A 27,830-nucleotide genomic window follows, 5' to 3' on the forward strand; every position below is an offset into this window, starting at 1 on the left:
GGCTATAGCCCATATCGTACGGCATACTATAGCGCGCCGTTTTTCATCATTCGATGGGTTATAGCCCATGTTTTTTTAAATTTTGAAAAAAAAAGTTAGCCTCGTTTCTCATCATTTTGGACCATTGGCTATAGCCCATATCGTACGGCATACTATAGCGCGCCGTTTTTCATCATTTTTGAGGATTTGAAAAAAATGACGAAATGACAAAAACGATGGGTTATAGCCAATGTTTTTTTTAATTTTGAAAAAAAAAGTTAGCCTCGTTTCTCATCATTTTGGACCGTGGGCTATAGCCCATATCGTACGGCATACTATAGCGCGCCGTTTTTCATCATTTTTGAGGATTTGAAAAAAATGACGAAATGACAAAAACGATGGGTTATAGCCCATGTTTTTTTTTAATTTTGAAAAAAAAAGTTAGCCTCGTTTCTCATCATTTTGGACCATTGGCTATAGCCCATATCGTACGGCATACTATAGCGCGCCGTTTTTCATCATTTTTGAGGATTTGAAAAAAATGACGAAATGACAAAAACGATGGGTTATAGCCCATGTTTTTTTTTATTTTGAAAAAAAAAGTTAGCCTCGTTTCTCATAATTTTGGACCATTGGCTATAGCCCATATCGTACGGCATACTATAGCGCGCCGTTTTTCATCATTTTTGAGGATTTGAAAAAAATGACGAAATGACAAAAACGATGGGTTATAGCCCATGTTTTTTTTAATTATGAAAAAAAAAGTTAGCCTCGTTTCTCATCATTTTGGACAGTGGGCTATAGCCCATATCGTACGGCATACTATAGCGCGTTGTTTTTCATCATTTTTGAGGATTTGAAAAAAATGACGAAATGACAAAAACGATGGGTTATAGCCCATGTTTTTTTAAATTTTGAAAAAAAAGTTAGCCTCGTTTCTCATCATTTTGGACCGTGGGCTATAGCCCATATCGTACGGCATACTATAGCGCGCCGTTTTTCATCATTTTTGAGGATTTGAAAAAAATGACGAAATGACAAAAACGATGGGTTATAGCCCATGTTTTTTTAAATTTTGAAAAAAAAAGTTAGCCTCGTTTCTCATCATTTTGGACCATTGGCTATAGCCCATATCGTACGGCATACTATAGCGCGCCGTTTTTCATCATTTTTGAGGATTTGAAAAAAATGACGAAATGACAAAAACGATGGGTTATAGCCCATGTTTTTTTTAATTTTGAAAAAAAAAGTTAGCCTCGTTTCTCATCATTTTGGACCGTGGGCTATAGCCCATATCGTACGGCATACTATAGCGCGCCGTTTTTCATCATTTTTGAGGATTTGAAAAAAATGACGAAATGACAAAAACGATGGGTTATAGCCCATGTTTTTTTTTAATTTTGAAAAAAAAAGTTAGCCTCGTTTCTCATCATTTTGGACCATTGGCTATAGCCCATATCGTACGGCATACTATAGCGCGCCGTTTTTCATCATTTTTGAGGATTTGAAAAAAATGACGAAATGACAAAAACGATGGGTTATAGCCCATGTTTTTTTTAATTTTGAAAAAAAAAGTTAGCCTCGTTTCTCATCATTTTGGACCATTGGCTATAGCCCATATCGTACGGCATACTATAGCGCGCCGTTTTTCATCATTTTTGAGGATTTGAAAAAAATGACGAAATGACAAAAACGATGGGTTATAGCCCACGTTTTTTTTAATTTTGAAAAAAAAAGTTAGCCTCGTTTCTCATCATTTTGGACAGTGGGCTATAGCCCATATCGTACGGCATACTATAGCGCGCCGTTTTTCATCATTTTTGAGGATTTGAAAAAAATTACGAAATGACAAAAACGATGGGTTATAGCCCATGTTTTTTTAAATTTTGAAAAAAAAGTTAGCCTCGTTTCTCATCATTTTGGACCGTGGGCTATAGCCCATATCGTACGGCATACTATAGCGCGCCGTTTTTCATCATTTTTGAGGATTTGAAAAAAATGACGAAATGACAAAAACGATGGGTTATAGCCCATGTTTTTTTAAATTTTGAAAAAAAAGTTAGCCTCGTTTCTCATCATTTTGGACCGTGGGCTATAGCCCATATCGTACGGCATACTATAGCGCGCCGTTTTTCATTATTTTTGAGGATTTGAAAAAAATGACGAAATGACAAAAACGATGGGTTATAGCCCATGTTTTTTTAAATTTTGAAAAAAAAAGTTAGCCTCGTTTCTCATCATTTTGGACCATTGGCTATAGCCCATATCGTACGGCATACTATAGCGCGCCGTTTTTCATCATTTTTGAGGATTTGAAAAAAATTACGAAATGACAAAAACGATGGGTTATAGCCCATGTTTTTTTAAATTTTGAAAAAAAAAGTTAGCCTCGTTTCTCATCATTTTGGACCGTGGGCTATAGCCCATATCGTACGGCATACTATAGCGCGCAGTTTTCATCATTTTTGAAGATTTGAAAAAAATGACGAAATGACAAAAACGATGGGTTATAGCCCATGTTTTTTGAAATTTTGAAAAAAAAAATCCAGGCCCATGATTTAGAGGATAAAGCTCACATGTTACCCAAATAGTTGAATACACAAAAGCTAAGGCACTGGTGTCGTACTTCTGGTTTACCGGAACGGGGTTCAACTCCCTGCAGTGCCCTGCTCAATGTGTTGTATTTACCGGAAAAATTTAGTGTTGCGGAGGATGAGAAACATTAGCAAATTGCGTAGTGTTGCGGAAAATTTGCGGAGTGTTTTTTCCGCAATTTCCGCAATTTCCATTTCCGCAATTTCCATTTCCGCAATTCCCATTTCCGCAATTCCGCAATTTCCATTTCCACCATTTCCGGAATTTCCATTTCCGCAATTCCGCAATTACCATTTCCGCAATTTCCGCAATTCCGCAATTACCATTTCCGCAATTTCCATTTCTGCAATTTCCGCAATTTCCGCTTCCGCAATTATCATTTCCGCAATTTCCGCAATTCTGCAATTAATGGCAAGATGGCCGCCGTGTGAATATGGTGAATTGAGGAAACTACCCACAAGTCAAACAAACAGCCTACAATCAGACAACCAGGCAATACAAATAGGAAGCCATTATCAGCATGCATTAATGGCCCAGCAGATGCTGCTATTTCCCCTCCTGTTGGCTGCATAAGCATTTTATTTTCAAGTTAATTCGTTTTTTGACCAGACTTTATACGTTATTACGCTACTGTGCGAACACTTTAACATCACTTTAGGCAACTGAAGTTGAAAAGTTTCAGGTGAACAACAAAATACTTTATTTCTTTGTGAAACAAAAGAAAAACACATATATTAAATACTGATGCAAATCGTGGAATCACCGGTAGACCAAATCAATGTAAACCAGACATACTGTAGACTGTAGAGCAAAAAATAACAAAAATATAAAATAAATCAGTTTTTAGCATACACCGATTGTCAGTTAAATGAAAGGCTTGCATGCAGACATTTTTACAAAAGAAACAAAACTAATTAAACAAAACAAGGGCTGACAAGGTCAAGGGGAAACATACTCCAATAAAAAAGGCACATTTCAGAAAGTCCATAAGGGATTAATTTATGCTCCAAAAATAGCAGATCCACAGATGCCGCACATTGTGAGCTTGTGGATCTGCTATTTCCAGCACACATCACCATTGCATGACTAAGATCAAATCAGGCTTATGAGTCATTGAAGCACACGAGACGAACACTCACTCACGCACACGCACTCATATTTTCATATTTCAGTCATAAGATGCATTATCCATTTCCACTTACATATAAATCAATCTTGCTTTCATATATTTGAACATTTAATTCAAGATGGAGAACCGGCTCGTCCATCACATTCTGGGGAGAATAATAAAAAAAGAAAAACTATATCGCACAAGAAGACAGGGGCAATAAACGTGAAGGATAATGCCATTAAAATGTATTTCTTTTTTTTTTAAACTAGAGCTTGCATGCAAGTACTTTGAATCCCCATCGCCACACAGCCAGCTCCAGAGTGATTATTCAAAAATAGTGAAAAAATAAACATTTTACTCTTTGCAGAGACGAGGCTTGCAGTCCACTTGGTTGGAGGTGGTCTCTCCTTGTCCATTGAGCACTGTTGCCAAGTCTGCTTGTTAAAACGACTTTTGGGCTTGTTTTCCAGTGAAGTTGATTGTGAATATTGGTAGTTGTGTTTGTTTCTAAAGTGTAGACTGTAGTAGCTTAATTTGAGCTTGCTTCAGTTTAACCACATTAACCCTATATAGCCTACAGTATATTGGATATGTGAAAATAGCAGACCTACGTACAACAGTCTTTTTGTAGACAGTTTGTCTTTTGAATTTAGGGGGAACAAGAAAAATATATGTCTCACATTTATTCAGTAAATATAGCTGATCTACGAGTTTCAACTATTTTCACTTAACATATGCATCTTAGATCGCTACATTTGTTTAACTGTTTTCCATTGCATGTTCGACTACATTGTGTGCATTTTGACTACATCTGTAAATGCCATTTGAATCATACGACTAAGGCTAAGACTGTAGCCTAGGAATTCATGGCATCCCAAGCATCACTAAACAGGCAATTAACATTTGACCATCATTCCTGTTTCTCCCAAAAAACAATGCTGCAAAAACATATCGAGACACGGTTTCAGAGGCAGATGTGTTCAAATTATGTGCAATGTTGAGTGGTTTGTGCAAAAAAAGACTGTAGGTTTCCTCTATTTCTTCCCATAACAACAAGGCTACAGAATTCATCACCGTGCCAGCCGAATAGCTAGCACCATCAAAACAAAACGCAACCGTGACAACAAAATACCGCAGATAACAACGGTTTGACTAGTCAACATTAACAACTAGTGTAGAGAGATGGAAGAAGACTTTGTGCTCCCAACGTATAGACTTAGACTACAGAGGAATATAAACCAGAAGCTATATAACAGTGAGACGTGTGATGTGATGGGAGGAGGAAGAAGGCTGGACAGGGAGACGTGAGGGCATTGATTCATTAGCAATAGGAGACTCCACGCTTAAGCAGAGAATGAAGCCGCCATGTTTAATCTACAGTATCTCTGTTACTCTCAACCCGTTTAATTAAAGGAACCCTAGTTTCATATGCCTTCAGCCACGGATCATTCAATACCCTCAATCTACACTATAAAATCCACTTCAACCCTATGGTGGTCCCCGGAACACCATGTTGATCTAGTATAAAAGCCACTTCGACCCTATGGTGGTCCCTGGATCTCATTTTAACAGGGCTAAAAAAACAAAACAGCTAAACTCCAATGTAAAGACCCGACATCGATGTGGGATGAGTGAGTCAATCCGGCCATCCGGTGATGGCGACTGACGAGATTGTTGGCGTCATTAATACATAGTATCAGTGCTGAGCTGTTTTGGCTGGCTGGTGACCTCCTGACTGCTCTTCACCCTGCGTCCACCTGACTGCTCTTCACCCTGCGTCCTCCTGACTGCTCTTCACCCTGCGTCCTCCTGACTGCCCTTCACCCTGCGTCCTCCTGACTGCTCTTCACCCTGCGTCCTCCTGACTGCTCTTCACCCTGCGTCCTCCTGACTGCTCTTCACCCTGCGTCCTCCTGACTGTCCTTCACCCTGCGTCCTCCTGACTGCTCTTCACCCTGCGTCCTCCTGACTGCCCTTCACCCTGCGTCCTCCTGACTGCTCTTCACCCTGCGTCCTCCTGACTGCTCTTCACCCTGCGTCCTCCTGACTGCTCTTCACCCTGCGTCCTCCTGACTGCTCTTCACCCTGCGTCCTCCTGACTGCCCTTCACCCTGCGTCCTCCTGACTGCCCTTCACGCTGCGTCCTCCTGACTGCCCTTCACGCTGCATCAGCCTCAGAACTTCTCAGACAAATCTCCATGTGTGTTCACCTCACCTGGCGAGTTTTAATGGCTTCGATCAGACGGCGGGAGAATCCGAAAAATGATATCTATCTTTAGGACTGACTGTTATTTGCAAGCAATCGGAATTGTGTATTTTGACGTCATCAACCTGTCCAACAGTTAAACACATTTATAAATTATTCTGTCACTCGATCGGAAATAGCCGATCGACGAGTCGCGTCGGGTCCTGGCTTGGATCAATGGAACCAACATAGTATACTTTTCAGTTCCTAGGCATTTGGTATCACAAAGAAAACTATATGTATATAATTGAAGCCATCAAGTTATCCACACAGCCTGGCCCATAGGTTGAGAACCTTATTAAAAGGAAGGGGAAAAAAAGCAACGGCAGCAGAGCGAGACAGACGGGGTGAGAGCTGAGCGTTGGGTGTTAAATGGCTTGTTGAGCATTAAAAAGGATGGCAGACATGCCCTGTGGCTGAACTACTGCGGTGTGTGTGTGTGTGTGTGTGTGTGTGTGTGTGTGTGTCCGTGTCCGCTGATAAACCGAGATGGAGTCTCTCCTCCTCCAGGCTAATCTGTCAGTGCAGATCTGTCAGGGGAGAGAAGTTCATTGTTCACCGGGATGGGGTGGGGTGGGGTACAACAGGAGTCTGGAGGCAGCCACTGGTGGACTACTGGTATTATCATTGTTGTCGGGCAGAAACCTCTTATCGCCATGAACCTTTTGTGTTTTCTCGTATTGCTGCTTGCTCATCTTGTCAGTTAGCTTGAGAACATTTTGAGGAAACCTTTTGCAGGGACATTTTGTAGTTAAAGGACGATTGACTGTTTGTTTAGAAATTAAATGAGACGTTACAGACATGACGGCGTAGTGCAAAAGACCTTGCATAAAAAAGATAAGATAATAATGATTGTCCAGCGAAAACAAAACACTGCCAAAAGGACTCTCTCGTCCCAAAACAAGCCAGGATTCCGTTCCCTTTCACCCCCTGTTCTTGTTGTTGTTGTTGTCGTCAGATACGGTACCAGAGGTATTCACCACTGGAATAATAGTCACTAAGATTATTTGGTCCCTTTTTCAACAAATACGTTAAATTACTATTAATTACATTTTAATTTACAGTCCCGTAAAAAAGGCACACTATCCCGACCTGTAACGTGTTCTGTCAGACCTGAGGTACAGGAATAAGGATAGAGAAAGACCCTCCCAAAAACAAAACACTAAAGGCTGACTCAGGTCAGCCTTTAGGTCAGATATTTTCGTCATAAAAAAAAGAAAAAAGGAAGGTGCATTAAGTGATACTTGTTTTTGCTAAAAAATGATTAGCTCTATATTCTGATAGTACTCATTGCGATAGAGTGTTTGTTCACCAACAGGGGTCTCCCAGTCTCCTAGGCTCTTTATTAAACAAAAAAATAAATTTTACGGTTTGGGATACCAATCAGTTATCCAATTAGGACAGAGAACTGAGAAGTGTTAACCCAAAGAACTAGAACTCTTCACACACATTTGTTTAAGAGTTGGAGAGATGAGGAGACCCCGGTTACTGAACCAAACACTCAATAGCAATGATTATCATCAAAATATTGAGCTTTAACCCCATTAACAAAAAGCTAAAGGATTCACGTGGTTAAAAACAAATATCACTTACAAAATTAAGTCTAAACCAATTCATACGAACGGACACTAAAGCCTTGCGTATACTTGAGTATTTCTTTTGTCTTTGAATTTGGAAAACAGCTGATCTACTGTACAAGCTCATAACGTGTCCCGGCTGAGCTTGCAGATCCGCGTTTTTCCGGTATGCAAAAAAAAGTTGTGAAACCTGAAGCCCTTCACTTTTTGGTGTCCGTGAGGATGATGTTGGCCGTGACGAACATGAGGCAGAAGCTGGCCCACAGCACCACGAAGCCCACCCAGAAGTTGTGGCGGAAGGGCGAGCAGTGTTTGTTGACGGCGTCGCGGCCCAACAAGGGGGCCACGTGCCGGCGGCCGTAGTACACCAGCAGCGCCGGGACGATGTACTGGATGCCCGTGCCGGCGTAGGCGCCCGTGATGCCCACCAGCGACTCCAGGTTGTGCGTGCAGAAGGCCACGGTGATGGGCGGCGCTAGCGTGATGAGCGGGAAGACCACGTGGTCCACCACCCACGGGTAGGTGCCGCCGTCGCGGTGGAACAGCGTCTTCCAGTTGTTGGTCAGTGTCACGGCGATGATGGGGAAGTTGGTGCTGATGGTGAACACGGGGAACAGGCCCAGGAAGTAGCGCAGCACGGGCACGTCCAGCACGTCGCAGTCGTCCGTGAAGTTGAGCGTGTACATGTCGTGCAGCAGCGAGCCCTGCGGACAAGGGTCAGTTTTTAACCCGTTAAGAAGACCTGAGGACTTAAAGGGGAATACCACTAATTTTCAAAATCTTACTACCGTAAATCCTCCAATAAACTCCTCCTTTCTATTAATTACCGGGCCCCTATTCACCGGGGATGGCGTTGAATTAAGTAAATAAATTCCGGTCTTCTTTTATGAGCCGGGGTTTTTTGTGTTTTTTTTTTTCCAAGTGCCGTATCTGTTACTTTCGCTGCTCTGGCTGGCTGTGCCTGTCAGCGTCCACTGTCCAGATGCCGTGGCCGCGGTGCTCAGCTCGCACACAATAACAAAGTTAACCCATTCTGATCGGGAACCCGTTTTGGTGTTAGCATTATGTTATGCTTTAGCTATTGAAAAATAGCAGATCTACAAGCTCATAGCGCGCCACCGAGTGGCGCGCTACGAGCTTGTAGGTCTGCTATTTTTGAAAAATCGAAGAGCGACTGACATTTTTAGAATCTGATCTCAGGTCAGAATGGGTTAATCAGACCAGTGTGTGTCCAGTGGAAACCTCGTATGAATCTGATCTCAGGTCAGAATGGGTTAATAGCTTCGGGAGAGAGCCCCCACAGATTACAGATCTGCCCTTCATGCAACGAACGTTGGATCTCTCATTTTATGGAACGAACGTAGTACCACCGGTATGCTGTTTGCTTGTTGCTAAGTTGCTAACGGGACTCCGTTAGCAACAAGCTAACAAGCTAACAGCATACCGGTGCTACTACGTTGCTAACTGGACCCCGTTAGCAACAAGTCTCTCTCTCTCAGACGTTCTCTACGTCTCTCTCTCTCTCTCTCTCGCGCGCGCGTTAGAGAGAGACGCTCTCTCTAACACGTCTTTCTTTCTCTCTCCCTCTCTCTCTCTCTCAGACGTTCTCTCTAACAAACACGTCTGTCTCTCTCTCTCTCTCTCTCTCTCACTCTCACTCTCTCGCGCGTGCATTAGAGAGAGACGCTCTCTCTAACACGTCTGACGTGTCTGACGTGTCTGACGTCTCTCTCTCTCTCTCTCTCTCTCTCTCTCTCTCTCTCTCCCTCCCTCCCGTTGAATGAAGCACTGCAGTGTTGCACTGTTCTGATTTGATATTACCGGTATATGAAATAGCCTATCATACATTTTATTTTTATGTTATTTGCATCTGAACTTGTCAGTAGCCTAACTGTAGGCCTTTACCACAGTACTGTGGTAGTCTATCTCAGTTGAAGTTATATACCATTGGTTATTCAAGTTAAATTGATGTGTTGATGTTATTATGGTATTTACCATAGGCAATATGCCAATAATGGAAAAACAGTTAAAATGACCATTGAGCACCTGCAACTGCACTGTTCAATATTTCACGAGGACTTTTTTACTGTGTTCTAACTGACCCAAAATGTGATTTGTTAATTATGATCAGTTTGAAAATTAGAAATAAAAGGCCTCCTTCTTATAGCTGCCTCCTTCCAATAAAATCCCGGTATCGGGATCGGTTGAGACAAATAATAGCCCGGGTTCCTAAAAGAGGATTTACGGTATGTCATTAATATACATTAGAGTTGTTGTGTGGAAATAATAAAAAGGTTCCCCCATTCTGTGTTGCCTAGAACTGGAGGTCTGAAATGAAGATGCTTTTCCGGTTTTAATGTGTTAAATTGTTACGATTATTAATCCAACGTTGTTAACAATTAATTAATTGCCAATTGATTGGAACATTTACTATTTCTCTGTTGTTGGGCAGAAACCAGCCTACTCCAAATTTTTACATTTTCAGGAGTAACATTCCGAAAAGTAATTTCTTATAATGAAGATTTATTTGTTTCCCTGGCACAAAAATGGGAAATATTAACTAAAAACTAAACTAAATAAACAAATATCGGTATCAGTATCGGCTAAATACTTATTTTAACCCTGTAACGCCCAGCGTTGCAATAATACAACATATTTGAATTAATTAATTTAATTACTGGTAATTAAAAAAATATATGTTCTTTTGTTCATCATTGATGTTCATTGCAATGCCATTGGTCATGATATTTGCATATAAATACCCCCCACTGAGGCTGAAATTCACACAAATTAAAAATCTCTGGACTTGAACACATTTTAACCTTTGACCTTTAACCCTGATAAAATTAATTAAAATAACTGTAATTTGTTTTTTTATCATTAGAATGTCTAGACCATGTTTTATTTATTATTGTGAAAGATATCCCCCAAATGTAAATTATTAATTTATTATTATTTTAATAATCCTTATAATAATTCAGCGAATCTCTGAATGAATGAATGAATGAATGTCACTGACAGCGATTTATCTCATCATTAACTGCACGAATCACTCCCACTTTTCACACAGGCATGGACCATAATCATATGGAGGTCTTAACTTGCTGTTCATATATTCAGAACGGGTAAGGACTAGTTATTATAAATGTGCATAAAATTTGCAAAAAACTTTTAATTTAATTCTTTTTTACATAATTTCCTCTGATAAGTCTGATAAGTAAAAAGTAGTAGTAAGGTTGAAATCCCTTTTTTGCAAGTAAAAATATATCCGGGTGTTAGGGTTAAACATCAGTATGGGCCAAGCATTTCCATATCGGTGCATCCCTACGGAATAGGGTTGTTAGGGTTCAATCCCTACCTGGAAACAGAAGATGGCGGTGAAACCGAGAAGCAGGTAGAAGACCAGGATGAGTGTGTAGTCCACCAGCACCAGGGTGCCCACGCGCTTCTTGTCCGAGATGGGCGTCACCAGGCTGGGCAGAGAGTGCTGGCACATGAAGGAGTACACGCACACCCCAAACAGGTTGGGCACTCCGGACAGGTTGGCCACGGGCGGGTGGCCCTGGCCCGTCCCTTTGCTGATGCGGATCAGAGCCAGGATGATCATCATGGTGAAGGCTGAAAACACACAGCAGAGAAAGGAGAGTTGTTCAACATGTGTCAAATTCAATTTGGGGCCTGAGAGGACAGGTGGGCCTGCTTCGGGAGTCCACAGTGAGTGAGGGTTTATTTTCGCTCAGCACCTGCCCAACTTTGAAGTAATATCTGATATAAGCAGTGAAAAGTAGTAAGGACATGCACAAATGCGAGGCCTTGTGCGATCACTTTTGTTTTAATGAATGAATGAATGAATGAATCAATTAATATCCAAAACGATATCCAAGAGGCCAAACATTATTAGAAAAAATATGAATAGTATATGAAAGCCTTTTCAAATGTTGTTGAAATTGTAGGTGCTGCAAAATTACTAATTACCTCATGCCAGTCAGTTTTATCAATTAGCAGAGCGGATCAGCTTCTCACTCTGTTCACTTTAAAAACCCAATCCAAGCCAGGACACTTCAGGTTACGTTTTAAGCACTATAACCCCCTGTGCCAAGACGTAATTTTATATTTAAAAATAAATAAAAATTATATAATCTCACACTAACTTTGTGATCAATCAAAATCAACCGTGGCATTTCTTAATTTGCTTATTTTATTTGCAAAAAGCAACACTGTATTAAGACATGGCATTAAAATATGGGTGCAAAATGGAAATGTATACTTAAAAAGTTATTATCTCAATTAAAAGGAGAGAGAGAGAGAGAGAGAGAGAGAGAGAGAGAGAGAGGCCTCACAAGGCGTGAGGCCTCTCAAGGTGCGCGAGGCCTCTCAAGGGCCAACAGGTTTCTTTTGTTTAAAGCGAAATTTGGTATATCGATTTTTTATTGGCCTAAAATATTGTCTATATACTATACATTCATGAATCCACTTGCTAACCGGCTGTCAGCCATAGCTACAAATGTGCTGACCTCATCACACAAATGAGTACCATCATGACATACAAGTAAGTCAGATGGCTCATTGCTCCAAAGGTCTGATGGATAAGGGTTTACCCCACTTATACCCTTTATACTTTTAACCAACAATAGCCAACGTACAAGCTCACAACAGGTCTTGTTGTTATGCATTATGAGGTTGTAGATAAGCAATCTTTTCACCTATTATGACATGCCCAGAATAGGGATACTAGGGCTCATGTGGTTAAACAGTGTGCAAAACTGAAAATTAACAATGAACCTGCCATGTAATTCATCTTGCACAGGGACAGGACACTTTGCCAAATGAGACAAGTGGTTACGGCCACGCGTTTTGATAGGTCAAAATGAGCTCTCCAGCCGTGCTCAAACAACAATAAATCCCATCTAACTGTGCTCACAAAGATATGACTCTGGCATTGATTAGAAATACAGCCAATGTGCCCAGGCGGTGGCGTAACCGCCTGGGCACCCGACTGGTAATCCAGTCGCAGTGTTCAAAAATATATATAAAGAAAAAATAAAAATAAAATCTGTCAATTACTTGTTTTTTGAAGTTATTACTTTTAAGATATCCTAGTTATAACACGATGGAGCTACTGTAACAGAGGCAACGTGTGTCAGGCCCGGCGTCAGGATGAAATTAATATATTAAAACAATATGTCATCATTTTGTTATTCCAATTTGTGGATGTACTGTAACAACGCAATAGCACCTGAAAGGAATCAGATAGGACTTTTTTTGTCAAGGCCAGAAAGTAGTTTTTTGCCACTTCCGGCTATGATGACGACGACCACCACTTAATATAGCCTACCTGTCTCAGACATGTCAAATAAAACCAGCAGAATAAACCAGCTAAAGTTGTGGCTAAATTCCACACTGTACATACATTGGGGAAAAATGGGGTAAAACAAAAAGGCTACTCCTTTTATTTAGCTTTCTAAGTTTAATGACGTTTCATATCCTTTATTTTATAAAAAAAATCTACCAAAGACTTTGTGTAAGAATTAACACAAACTCTTTGGTAGATGTTTGTTATTTGTTTGCTTAATTCAGCACAAAAAACATTGGTCAAAACATCAGTAATCGGCGGGGTCTAGGACTCTCCCGAAATCAGGATCGGCATCAGACCACAGAAACCTGGCGCCTGACATCCCTGAGATACACGATGACCCATTTAGTTTGAAATGTTTGCCTCCATCCTACAGGCCACAAGTTATTAGCCCTCCATCAGGACGATGTTGAAGCCCTTTAACCCATTAAAACCTCCCGACGACCATTCTACAAATGTTTCCTGAATCCTAACTGTTTTCTGAGAAACGCATGTTGCTTAAACAGTGATTCTCAAACTTTTTCATGTGAATTTTTTTTTTAATGTATTTGGCCGTCGACCCTGCATCTCAAAAATAATTTGCCAAGCTCACAATACGTTGCGATGGGACACGTTATGAACTGGTACATTTGCTGATTTCCCTACTTTTGTGTGACGCTTGTATGATTAAGTAGGGGCATGCATTTACGGAAATATATAGAAACATGTTGGAACATGTAGATACAAGGTTTCGGCCCACCAGAAGCAAATATTTTAGTTAAAAAAGTTTGCTTTGAAAAAAAAATATGATATAAAAGATAATAAGATTTGCAAACATTTTAACGATTTTTCTAAAATAGCAGCAAGCGGCATGAAGTGATGCACTATGACTATGGGCTCGTATATCTGCTATTTTTGAATAGCCAAAGCATAAAATAAAATATGGTTAAAGTGCTTAAAATTATTGTGACACGGATGCTTTCCCGGTTTTAACAGGTTAATGTGATAGTGGCTTGGAGCTGGCTGACCCAGAAACCTGCCCGCCTCGCATGCAGCGGAAAGACACACCGCATGGGCAACGTTCTGCTCCATGCTACATGGCATCGCTGTGGAGTGGAAACCTCATATGTTATATTACCATATATATATTAGAGATGCACAATTCAATTCAATTAAATTATGCCCGATATCATCAATATCGGTGAAAATAATCCGGATTTTTTTGGAGACAGCTTCGATACCGATATGGCATATATATATATATATATATATATATATAATGAAAATAGCCAAGCTCACAACACGTTGCAATACGACACGTTGAATAAACTGGTAGATTTGCTCATTTCCGTCCTTTTGTGCGACACTTGTATGATGAAGTAGGGGCATGCATTTATGGAAATATATAAAAACATGTTGGAACATGGAGATACAAGGATTCAGCGACAGACAGCAGCGATGTGGGCATGCTCCATGTCAGCATCGCCTGCTCTACGGAGGAGTTATGTATCTCCACCCCCTGCTCCTGGCAGCGTGTCTGCCTCCAATCGATTGCTGTGTGTGTGTGTACGTGCGTTTGTGTGTACTATACTTGCGAGGGCCTCATAAGTATAGTACAATGTTAGAAATAGACATTGGGAGGGCAATCTTCCTGGTTTTCAAAAGAGAAATGGTTGTTTTTTTATGATAAAAATAAATAAATTTTCAAGGAGCTTGAATATATGTATATATTTCGTCTGAGATTCTTGCACATGAAAAAAGAAAGGAAACATCACGTCGCGTCAAATCACTGCCTCTGAAAAGTGGTTAAAATGTATTATGAAAAGGAAATTTATGAAAAAAATATATACAGTATATAGAAAATGCGTCATCATGTTAAAGATGAAGATCTAAACTGATCGAAATGTTTGACAGCTAAAAATAAATTAAACGAGCATTACTTCCATTTTCCTTTTGCGATCGCAGTTTGTCCTGCTACATCCGGGCATCACGTGGACCTTTTTTGTGCGTTAAAGAAGTGTATATGTCGTCACAAGTATAGTATAGTAAACGTGCGTGCGCATGCATGTGGCCGTTGCCCAGTATCTGTGCTACTGAAGCGGATGCTGGGGCCAGTGTTGTTTTAGTGCCAGTCTTTTGCATAACATTCACTTTAGTTTTAGCCATAAAATCATCTGAAATGTTTTTATTTAGTATTAGTCTAGTTTTAGTTGACTATATGATAAGATTTTAGTCGACTTAATCTACAGTTGATTTTGCCTACAATATAGACATAGGCGGGCCTTGAGGGTGTCGTTTTTTTGTGGCTTTCGCCTTTATTTTATATTTTCTATGGAGGGACAGACAGCAGGCCGACAAGAAATGGGGAGAGATGGGGGGGTGACATGCAGCAAAGGCCGCTGGGATCGGGAGTCGACCTGCGTCACACCGCCAGACTGGACCACCAGCCAAGGCGCCTGGACCGCTGAGCCACGGCCCAGGCCACTCCCTGACATTTTAGTCCAGTTTTTTAATTGTTGCTGAAATTGTCAATATTAATGAAGCTTACGTTTCATTTAGTCAGTGAAAAAAGGCAATCAACGAACATTTTTCATCGTAGTTTTAGTGGACAAAATCAACCCTGGCTGGGGGGGCGTGACATGCAGTCTTGCTACGGTCGTGGGGTATGAGATGGTGATGTGTGCACCATGTCACCTTGCTGCCTGCGGTGCCACTCAGCTCTGTGACACTACAGTTAGTCACAGCTGCATAGCCTCTGCTTTCATCATCCAGCTGGCCTCTCAACACGGACAGACATTTGGGAAAGGAGATGGAGAGAGATACTGTAGATGGAGAGAAAGAGCGACCCCTGCATGCACGCATGTTCTCAGAGTGCCGTGGTACATACAGTATGTGTTCTGTACATGTGACTGAAAGTCTCCATGTGTGCCTGTGCCTGAAGATAATATATCCTAGAGCACTGGACCCAATTGTTACGGCTTGCAAGTAAATATCCTCCCCCTTGTTAATGTTTCCTACAGTGTAAAAATAAATACAAATAAGTCTGTAGAATTTCAAAGGGCAAAAAAAACAAAAAACTGCATGAAAGTGAAAATAGCCAATTTACAAGCTCACAACTCAAGTGTGTGAGCCTGTAAATACTAAGCTATTTCCAATACTAACAAGGGCTTAAGTGATAATTTGTATGTATTTTTGTAAATTTGTGTCAAAAACTTTTGGTAAACGTCCGGTTATATAAAAATGTACTTCAGTAAAAGTACTGGCATCAACATACAGTATACCAGTACCAAAAAGTAAAAAATACTCATTATGCAGAATGTCCCGTTTCACAAGGTATTATGTGGATAACTATTTATGTATTCAAATATTTTGAAAATAGCAGATCTATAAGCTCAACGCGTTCACGCAGTACAAATAAATTGCAGCTATTAAGGTGGCATGTATCGGGCAGGTCTCTCTTGGACTTTATCAGAGTACATAATATGTATGTACTCACCAGATGCGAGGGGTGGGATGGGGATGTTGGATAATATAAAGTTTTAATCAGCGTCTATTAATCAGCTACTGGGTGCTTTTTGTGGTGGCACTTTAATGTATGTCACAGGGATGCAATAGATTTCATTCCGATTAGCAGGAGCAGAATGTACTGGAAGGGAGGAGAGAGGCCGCGACAGAGGAGGAAGGCATTCGGCTAGGAGAGAAGCCGCCATATAGCTGCTGTATAGGCCAGACACCTTGTATCTACACACTTAAACATTTTATGCATTTGCTAATAAATTAATGCCCTACTTCGTCATACAAGAGTGTCACAAAAGTAGCGACAATAGCCGAACGTGTCGCGATGTCACATGTTGTGAGGTTGTAGATCGGCCATTTTAGCTTTCTTTTTAGAGGGAATTTTGGAGAGTCGAAGTGAAAGTGGTCCAAAGTGTATCTTGGGAGTTGGGGTTTATAAATGTAAAACCAATGAGAAATATAGCTGCAAACAGCGATAAGGCGGGACCAATAAAGAAGACAATACGCAATAATAACAATATGCACAAATAAGAATCACAGGCTGAGTTGTCGCTACCTGGATTTGAACCAGTGACCCTGTGGTCCAAAGGTGAGAGCTCTACCGACTGAGCTATGCAGACAACGGTCAGTTGGTATTTAGTATTTAGTATTTTTGGTAAGAACTGTCCTGGTCTATCCATTACTACAGTGTTTTCACGTACAAACTTATCTTTGTACGCTTTCAGTGCTATTTGGCATGACCCTCTACCATACTGTACTGTATGTATTAGGGACCAAATAAGATTTTTCACAAACGAGCAATTTTTATTGGCTCATAAAAACTTCATTTTTTGACTTAAAATAAATGTACTACGATTATTTGTCCGTATAGGTCCAAAGTTCACATGTAGACGTTTTTGTGTATTTTGGTCAAAGATCCTGGGAGGAGATACATTTTAACTGTTTTTCATATGATTCAAAATGACGGGTGACCAAAAGTTCATAGGTCGAAAGTCAGAACACGAAAGTTGTTCGGCATGAGGAGTGCTATAGCGCCACCATTTGGCCAATCGTCATGGGCTTCGCATAGTCACCGTTTGGCAAGGCCCTCTACCAGATTACTGCGTTTCGCAAAAACCGACTGCACCGTTCAGTCAGAACTGCAATTTTTGGCGGAAGGAGAAGAAGAAGAAGAAGAAAAAAACCCACAAAAACAATAAGTGACCAAAGCCACTTCGTGACTTCTTGGTCCCTTAATTATTAACACGAGTTTAACAACCCCCCACCCAGTTTCCTGAAAAGTAAAGGTTTGAGACATACAAGGATTCGGTTTCCATTCAACAGCGCCGGTGTACTGCGGTGGGTTTAATGGTCCAGTGCGAGCTTATGCATTCAATCATCATTAATCAGGGTGTCCGCGGGTATCACAGTATTCAATTTTATATATATATATATATATATATATATATATATATATATATATAATTATTTTTTTAAGACCAAATATAAAGAAATGTAAGACTGGGTTTTGGACAAATCATGCGAGACGGTTTCAGTCAACTTGGTGGAAAATGTAGAGGGGGTTTCTAGGTCATCTCATTGTCTACTCAGGCGTATGTGTTTTGATCCAGTATTTAGATATTTGATATTCATCTTAGCTGCTCTGTCCCCTTCTCCTATACAAAGCCATTGAAATTCAACCTCCATTTTAACCATGTTAGATTCATCAAAAACACCCCCCCCCCTCTTTTTTCTGGTGACTCATACTGCCCTCCATGTTTTTTAATTACATTTTTTATTATTTTTTAATTTATTTTATTATTATCATCATTATTATGATTATTCTATCCCTGATGCTTTTCATTCCAAAGAAAATCACACCCGTGTGAAGTGAGGGGCGCTCTTACATCACCATGATGTAACATGTCGATTTGCTCATCCACATATGACGTAAATTCTCCATTCAGTTCACAAAAATACAGATTTGCTCGTCTACATATGTTTGTGTACATACGTTTGTGTAAGACAAAGATCTACACAAATAGTTTAATATTTGGGGCTAGCACCGCGAAAAAAAAACAAGAACTGCAAGTATTAGGAGGGCAGTGTCAGTCACTAGAACATAAGGACGGGTGTCTTCGGAGTCTGTCCTAAATTGAACACCCCCAGTTATGAATTGGCCTCTGCGCCCCTTGTCTGTGACACATTATGAGGCTATACTTGCCTCATTTGACTGTGCAACGTGCTTCAATAGACGTGACTTCTATGGAATCCAAATTACGGTACTCAGTCTTGGCGACTGAGAACTTGTCATGGTTGTAATAACGACTCAACGTCAGATTGTAGATTAACGGTTTGTCACACAATCAGGAGGATCAGATGAACCTATGTGGACAATGCCTCTTAAAGATGTACGTAGTGTCCTAGTGCAAATACACACAAATTGTTAAATTTTTTTTTTCACAGCTCGACAGTGACTGAAAGTCTGCACCCGATGCCCCAAAAAAGGGACATTGTTATGTCAGAATCTTAATTTCAACAGATTAAACCAATATATAATAAAACATCAACCTGATGAAGGTAATTTCTCTTTCATGTCTAGGCTGTAATTACAGACCATTACATCACACTCAGAGAGAGAGAGAGAGAGAGAGAGAGAGAGAGAGAGAGAGAGAGAGAGAGAGAGAGAGAGAGAGAGAGAGAGAGAGAGAGAGAGAGAGCACCAGTAGCCAGTGAGGACAGCTCACAGAATGCCATAGGTCACCAAATACAGTGTAACACTGCATTGTTCAGACCATGAAACTACTGCTAATGTCGAAGTGCATTTCATTGCAATGTCAACAGATTGGTTCCCTTTTCCTAAAAAGATGGATAGCTGGGGTCACACTTGTAAAGATTTGGCTTTTGGTTACTAGTTTTTGAATTTTGGCGTGGTGTTAGGTATGGGTATAATGATTTCAAAAAGCTGTGCAAACGTATTGGGAGCGCCCCCTAGTGGTCTGTTTACACAGACTCAAATATTAGACAGGTATGGTTGAAAACCAAAATAATTGATACAAGATATTTTACAATGGATTATGTTACTATTGGATGTGCTAATTGCTAAATAACATACTAAAATCTTAGGAAAAACGAACAACCAGAAAGGCATCGTTTTCAAGATGGCGTCCACGGTGGCTAAAATGCCTATAAACTGGGAGTTAATATGTAAAAAATCATAACAATTATGCACTTGGTAACTACTTTTTGAATGTTGGCCAATAATTTATAGAAGAGATTTTTCAATGGATTATGTTACTAGTGGGTGTGCTAAATAACATACTAAAACTTTTTCATAGGGGTCACATACTTGTTTGACAGCACTATCATCATCATTGTTGTGTAAATTGTTTACACAACAACAAAAATATACAGATTATCTTTTCTATACATGTTAATGTGTATTTTCAGTCCTTTAACCAACCCATACGACTTTCTCTTGACCTTTGGCTCGGTACTTGATCTTCTATCTTTTCCCTCTACAAGTCTACAGCAAAGCTCTTCGCCAAAAATAGCCCAATTGTTGAAATAAGACCTTGTATACAGTACATCCAACTTACAGACAATGTAATGCCTTTTTTAAAGGCCTAACACATTTTATGGCCAACGCCCCCTCAACCTTTCGAAGTCTTGGGAGACAGGCGAGTCATAATAAAATGGAGCTCTGGTGTGATCTGTGGCTTGTGGATGATGGGGGACGTATGGCAGTGGAACGGCCACTTCGATGGAAAGAGCAGGGAGGCATGCCTTCAAGGACAACACAACACTGTTGTTATGAGACCTGGGGGAAAATCCTGACACCAACAGATTGATGCGATAGGGCAGTAGTTTTCAACCCTTTTCATATCAAGCTTTTTATTATTTATTTGTATTACTTTTTATTATTTATGGATTAAGAGCGTCTGCTAAATGCCTAAATTGTAAATTGTAAAATAATCATACTAATATGGGGGGGGGGGCAGTTCTGGCAATATGGTAGAGGGCTACGCCAAACGGTGAGGACGTGAAGCCTATGACCATTGGCCAAAGGATGGCGCTATAGCAATCAATTGAAAATGCAAACTTTGAACAGGCATAGCTCATGAACCGTTTGACCATCGGTAATGACCTTTAGATCACCAGCCATTTTTTATTATATGAAAAACAGTTAAAATCTTTGATCAAAATGCTATATGTGAACTTTGGAACAATATCTAAAAACTGGAGTCTCGTTTTGTTATTAAGTTTAAAAAAGAAGCTATTATAAGCCAATTAAAAAAAAATCTTCTTCTGCCCCTAATACATACATGCAGCGGCACGTTTATTAAACGTTACAGTATGGTAGAGGGTCATGCCAAATAGCAGTGAAACCAGTCTTACTCCAATTGGCCAAACGGGGACACTAGCAGTTTTTTGAAAATGAAAACTTTGAACAGGCACAACTCATGCATCGTTTGGCCAAAAGCCATGGCACGTGTTTCATGTGCCTTGACTCATGGGGAACACATCTGTCACTATGACCAGTAAGCTCCGCCCTCAGTTTTCCCATAATTTTGAGGAGTTAATAAAAACGTTTAAAATTGATTTTCTGCCGGGATTTTTGAGAAATGTGCGTGAAATGTTCTACACACAACCGGAGAGACAGGTGGCAGCCAGAAATTAGACGGCACCCGGGAGCAGTATGGGTTGGCACCCCAGCCTGTGTCTTCCGTTAGGAAGAAGCCCAACAAACCCACAGTGAGGCCTTTAGGAGGGCCATTCAAGCCTCAAGCGGAGCCTGCGGCACCACCAAGGGCAAGGTGGAGCCTACGGAACCGTTGCGGCTCGAGAATCCACCATTCCTGAATAAAGTGCCTGGTGCTGGGAGTCTGGTACAACGCACAGGGCCTGACCTGGTGAGAGCAGGAGTGGACCTGTTGAGACGTAGGAGGGGCCCGGACAGGAGTCAACCCACAGAGCCTAGTCCTTCCATGCACCAGAATGGTACCTCCCTGTCCCGGCAGAGTAGTTCAGGAGGAACGGATTGTGTGGCCCTGGTTTTTCCCTAATGGGACATATCGGGGGTAGCTACTGGGACGTAAGTCGGGACTTGATCACCCCGGCTGGGTCACCTGAGTGAGGGGTATGATGTTGGGAGACCCCAAACCCTGATGACCTTGGGATACATCACTGAGGATACGTCCCAGGTGCATCCATTTATGTATGTATTTTGTTATATTATATGGAACATTATCTGAAATCCCAGTTGAAGAGAAGTTCGTACGTGAACTTCTTTACTGAGAATATAGCTGCAAGCAGTGATAACAGGCTCTTTGAACAGGCCTAACTCATGCTCGTCTTTCTGTCTGTCTGTCTATATGTACAGTATGTTTGGGTTACGGACATCTGCAATACCGCTGGGTGACATAAAGTGGCACAGTTGAGCTGCCTAAAAGGGCTTATTGCTTGGTCCCGCCTTTTCACTGCTTGTAGCTATATTTATATATAATTTTACATTCTGTTTGAATGGACTACAATTGACTGTCTATACAGGTAGAGCTGTCACGATCATGACATTTTTAGTACTGTAATTGTGATTCACAAATTAATTGTGATTTTGGCAATGAACATACAAGTATAAATACAAATTGCATTTCTGTTAAATTGGCCTTTAGGCTTCGTAAATCAAAGTGGCATAGGGCAGATATGAGAAACAACTGAACTATACAAATAATCAACAGTACATATTTCATCATTTTACACTTTCAAAATAGTGTAAAACTGGTGGACATATCTTATCTACAAGCTGCAACACGTAACTATCCATTGTAAATATGTGAAAATGTACTAACAAGGTTTCAACACGGAAAAAGCAAAAAATAATTGTGATTCACACAAATAAAGGCGATTATGTAATGATCGTGACAGGCCTATAATAGAGGTTGGCCTACTGTGTTCCCCCGTCCCCCCAGATATACATACAAATAATCACAATCTGTTGGTGTCAGATATAAAGACAGGCAACGTAAACAGACTATGGAGCCGGTGCTAAAGACATCCATTGTCACCAGCAGATGTGTACATTGGACGTGTGAACGAGCCGTCAGGTCGGCCATCTGTCTGCCAACAGGTGCTACGTATGGCTGTCCTTGCTGTCCTTCCAAGACTTCTGACCTCTCACCCACTTTCGCAAGAACAGGAGGCGCAGGACGGAACACGGGCGGGGAGCTTTTAATTAAGACCGCCTCAGGGTGGCTGGTCATTCACTACTGCTGCATTCCTGGATGCTGTTTTTTCAGCCTTACAGTCGGATGTTGAAAATATGTGGCCATTTCGAAGGCTTGTGAAAGAAAGGGCCATATGGTATTATTATATTACGTTACATTACGGGGCTCAAGGGGGGGGGGGGGGGGGGTAGGTGGGGAAGGACAGAGAGGTTGCTCTGATGATTGGACAATATGGCAGCTGAACAACCATTTGATTGATTGAAATTATGTTTTTTGCAAGTTTGGGAAACAGTACAGCAGTAGAGTTATGAAAGCTATGCTAAAAATGTGTCAGTACTCAATTCATCAATTTTCCTAGGGATAATCCAACACCTGACCAACCAGCAACCAAAGTGCCACTTGTGGCTATTAAAATTTGACCCCCAGGAAATTACATCTGGTCACAAAAGATCACAGGATGATGAAAGATGACAATGTGAAAAATAAAAGAAAACAAAGTTGTCCTTTAATGTTGTGGTCATCTACACATCCTAAAGTTCAGCTGTTAGGTACACCAATGATTCACCATGCAATTCCTTGCGAGCGGTTGCAAGTAGTTGCATGCAACCACTATACCCAATGGCAGTTCAAAGGAGTTGCATTGGTGTGACATGTCTCTCAAATTGATCCAGAATGCCACAGCTTGCTTGGTCTTCAACCAGCCTAAATTCTCACATCTCCCCCTTCTCCGCTCCCCCCATTGGCTCCCAGTCGCTGACCGCACAGAGTACAAAGCTATGATGCTGGCCTTCAAAGCAACCAAAGGTATGGCAATCCAATATCTTGCAAGTCCCTACAGACCCAGATCAGCTCAGATCAGCCAATGCAGGGAAGCTGGAAGTACATTAACTAAAAACGCCTGGACAACGCTCCACACGTCCCAAACTCTTCTCCCTTCTGGCTCCAAAACTATGGAATGCACTTCCCATTGCAATCAGAACTGCAGATTCACTCCAAATCTTCCACCGTAGTCTGAAAACCCACCTCTTCAGACTCCATCTTGCTGTAGCACTTGCCTTAGCCTCGACAACCTTACAGGCATATGCAAAGGCTCAAAAACTTATGTAACTTAGATAGCATTTTATGTAGACATAGCACTCTAGTGTATACACATACAGTAGTTTAATTATATAGACTAGAATTTTGCAAGCCTTCGGCCCGCTCATCCTAGCACCACGCATCACAATTGGGAAGAAGGCAATAGCGGGAGGGCAATACTGTTTTTTATTTTTTACTTGGAAAAGCAAACATGGCAACCCATGATGTTTTCATATACCCAGTTGCTTGGAAAGTGTAAATTTGGCAACCTGGCTGAGTGGCCCTATTTTTTGTTTTGCTTTGTTTTTTATTTCCGTGTAAAAGCAAGCATGGCAAGTGGCAATGTTTTTCGCAAATGTGGCAACCTATAGCGGGAATACTGTACTGTACTCCTCTGTACTATATTCCTCTGCACTGTACTGTACTCCCCTGTACTGTACTCCACTCTACTGTACTGTACTCCACTCTACTGCACTGTACTGTACTCCCTGTACTGTACTGTTCTCCACTGTACTGTACTGCACTGTACTGTTCTCCTTTGTAATGTACTGTAGTCCTCTGTACTGTACTGTACTGTGCTGTACTGTACTGTTCTTCTCTGTACTGTACTGTAGTCCTCTGTACTGTACTGTAGTCCTCTGTACTGTAGTCCGATATAGTGCATATGGATTCGGGTGGCGTGCAGGATTCTTTGCATGGAGATATGTGTACTAACGGAGTGGTTTGGTCGCAGAAGGAGAACAGATAAACGGCCATGTGCTTGTGTACCGACCTTTCTATTAGGGTAGAAGAATAAACAGCCATGTGCTTGTGTACCCCCTTTCCATTAGGGTAGAAGAATAAACAGCCATGTGCTTGTGTACCCCCTTTCCATTAGGGTAGAAGGATAAACGGCCATGTGCTTGTGTACCCCCTTTCTATTAGGGTAGAAGAATAAACAGCCATGTGCTTGTGTACCCCCTTTCCATTAGGGTAGAAGGATAAACGGCCATGTGCTTGTGTACCCCCTTTCTATTAGGGTAGAAGAATAAACAGCCATGTGCTTGTGTACCCCCTTTCCATTAGGGTAGAAGAATAAACAGCCATGTGCTTGTGTACCCCCTTTCCATTAGGGTAGAAGGATAAACGGCCATGTGCTTGTGTACCCCCTTTCTATTAGGGTAGAAGAATAAACAGCCATGTGCTTGTGTACCCCCTTTCCATTAGGGTAGAAGGATAAACGGCCATGTGCTTGTGTACCCCCTTTCCATTAGGGTAGAAGGATATTCCACTGTTAGGTTCTTACTACTGTAGCTTACGTATGATTCTTGATGACATTTTTTTTATGTATTTCCGTGGTTTTGTTCTTACTTACTGTAAATCACTCTGGATTAAGAGCGTCAGCTAAATTCCTAAAAATGTTTTGTTGCAAGGAGTTGCGACTAGTGCATTGGTGTGTTTTCGGCCTTACACGGGATTAGGAAGGAGTCCTAATGCGCCCAACACATGCCAGAACAGATGATTTCTCAATAAACACTGACGTTTACGTCCGTTTTATCGCCATTAACCCCCATTAAATCCCCAACCAAGCATACCGTAAGAACGAGCAGCTATAGTCAGATGGCACATTGGCAGGTCATCCGTGGCCGCAGTGACAAGCTGGTGCCAGTTTTGGAACTCGCTGTCACCATGACAATGTTTGAGAACTGAAAACATTTATGAAAAAGATGACACATAGCGATACAAGGTTTCTGTCTGACAGCAATGCTATATTACACCACGGTTATGGGTGTTGAAGGCACTCTGCTCCGTGGCTATAGGCTGAGTCAGTCTGGCAGACACCAACAAGATCTTAACAGTGTGCTTACACCCACAGAGATGACCCTGGTGAAATTTCTCTGCGGATGAAGAGAGAAATATGTCATTGGTATTTACAGGATTACTCATCTGGCTATCGGGCTACTGGACTGGGGCTGTGGGTGAATGCTAAATGGTGAAAACCTCCGGTGACACAGACATATAGCTCCTATCGCTAGGAAGGCCAAACTTTGAAGCTGGGCTCCGTGGCAGAAGGTTTTTGGAGGCCTTGCACAGATTTACTGTAATGTAAAGTTATGCTCGCTCCGTGAGCATAAACAGAGCCGTATTATACACTATGTATAGTCGTGGTTTTCAAACTTGGGTCAGGGACCCCAAAACGGAGGAATTAATTGGCATAACGCCAAAATTGGACAACAAAACGTCACATCACGACACGTTGTAGATTGGCTATTGTCATCCAATGCATTATTTTTATGTCCTTTGCACTGAATAAGTTAAGACCTGAGGCTCATTCAAACAATGTCTTCTTAAATCCTTCTTAAATTTCTCTCAAAATGTTTCATGTCAAGGATCCCCACAATTATATTTGGCTGCATCTCAGAATATTTTGTTCCTGGTAACCCCAGAAGCAAAGATTTTAGTTAAAATGTTAAATATATAGATTTACAAGCTCATAGCACAGCACAAAGTGAGTGAAACCACCACTGTAACCAGCGACTCAACACAATAATAAACTGTATGTGACCAGAGACATTAAAAATGAGATTAACGATAGGAAAGCTGCGTTTAAGAACAAGGACTTGGCCACATTTAAGAGTTTGGACAAGAACCTAAAGAAGAAAATTAGGGAGGCAAAACAGGCAGCGTCTAGAGGAGTCATTCCAAGCAAATAACCCTAAAAGACTCTGACACTATAAAAAGTATGTCTCCCTCCAATAAGCCAATTGTGATAGACAACGAACTGGTGTTTGGAAATGATTTAAACAGCTTTTTCTCTCGTTTTGAGTCTGTAAACGATGGTCTAGAATAGATAAAGGTGTAGATTTAATTGATGCGTTGGTGTCCTCTAGTGGGGATATAATCGCATCAGTGAGGAGGAAACCAGGCGCATATTTCAACGTTTAAACGCGAAAAAAGCCCCAGTCCTGACCTAATAAGCCCCCTTATTCTGAAGGATTCTTATTCTGAAGGATTTTGCCACAGAATTGGCCCCTGTCTGGCAGCCCATTTTTCAACATATTGTTGACAATAAACCACTACCAAAAAAGCAGAATCCTAAAGAACACAATGATTATACACCAATAGCACTCACATCACCCCACCTCCCTCTCTCCCTCCCTCTCTCATTAGCAGGCAACAGTGCAGCACTATCCCTCTCTATTTCTGGCACAACAGCGCCCCTACTGGTACTCAGGGTCATATACTGGTGCTCATTAACCAACACATAGACACATACTGTAGGTGAACCAACACATAGGTAGGTGAACACGGACATTGCTGTTCCTTGGAGTGGTTGAACCACTCAAACAATGATGGTTCATCATCTGGCCTCACCCCCCGAACCCACCTCACCCCTGCCCAATTGACAGGCTGGAATGGCTTAGGGTGGACGACAGAGTACAGCATCTTGCAATGGGTCTGGTCCACAAGATTCAATACACCACCAAGATACCCATGTACCTGTCTAGATACTTCCTTAATGTTAACAAAGTCCACATTCCTGTTCTGTTCTTTGACTATATAGAAGTGTCTATTTGTACGTCTCTAAATGTTTTGATGCATTGAACAAGTTGGACCCTCTTAATTGTAAAACAGTGTAATGCTAATTGGGTCGTTCACTCACAGTTGACAGTCTTTGTATTGAGTTTGTGCTTGAAATGTGCTGTAATTCTGCAAACTGTTAATAAATATTTCAATCAATCAATCATCTCAACAATGCCATATTTAATTCACAGGATCCATTTCAATTTGCTTACAAGTAGGGTCGAAGTACAGAGGAGGCAGTTGTCACACTGGTTCACCTCATCTCCAAACATCTCGACAATACAGCCGGACTTTTACTCCTCACTAAAATGGTTCAATTACACATTCATCCTTTTGTTATTCCGTTTTATCTTAAAGGACCACTTCACCAATTTTCAACCTATCTTCATATAATAGGTCCTTACTAATAATCATGAAAAAAATGGCATGATTATGTTCTACTCAGTCTGTGTCTCATAGGAGGGCTGTTGGCAGTTTAGAAACAGTCTTCCAGTGACATCATCATTAGGCAGATTTATTTTTAAACAAGATTTTTGTACTAAATTATTTATCGTGAGAACGATGGCTTCCATTTTCGCATTGCAAATTTTCAGGACTAGAAAGCCTGCAGTTTTTATTAGCTTGTATTCCC

At 41.1% G+C, this 27,830-nt stretch overlaps 1 protein-coding gene across 1 annotated transcript in view; it reads right to left on the reverse strand.

The window, feature by feature from the left end:
• Nucleotides 1–3,250: 3,250 nt before the first annotated feature.
• The window catches only part of tmem104 (transmembrane protein 104), a 107,674-nt gene continuing 83,094 nt past the window's right edge, over nt 3,251–27,830 (reverse strand). Inside the window, exons 10-11 of the mRNA XM_080776130.1 lie at nt 10,866–11,125; nt 3,251–8,211 (exon numbers count right to left, since the gene is read on the reverse strand). Coding sequence (XP_080632256.1) covers nt 7,708–8,211; nt 10,866–11,125 — 764 coding nt within the window. The 3' untranslated portion in view covers nt 3,251–7,707. The remainder of the gene's footprint in view (nt 8,212–10,865; nt 11,126–27,830) is intronic.

Source organism: Protomyctophum bolini (genome assembly GCF_963924005.1).
Source record: "Protomyctophum bolini genome assembly, chromosome: 11".
Classification (NCBI taxonomy): Eukaryota; Metazoa; Chordata; class Actinopteri; order Myctophiformes; family Myctophidae; genus Protomyctophum; species Protomyctophum bolini.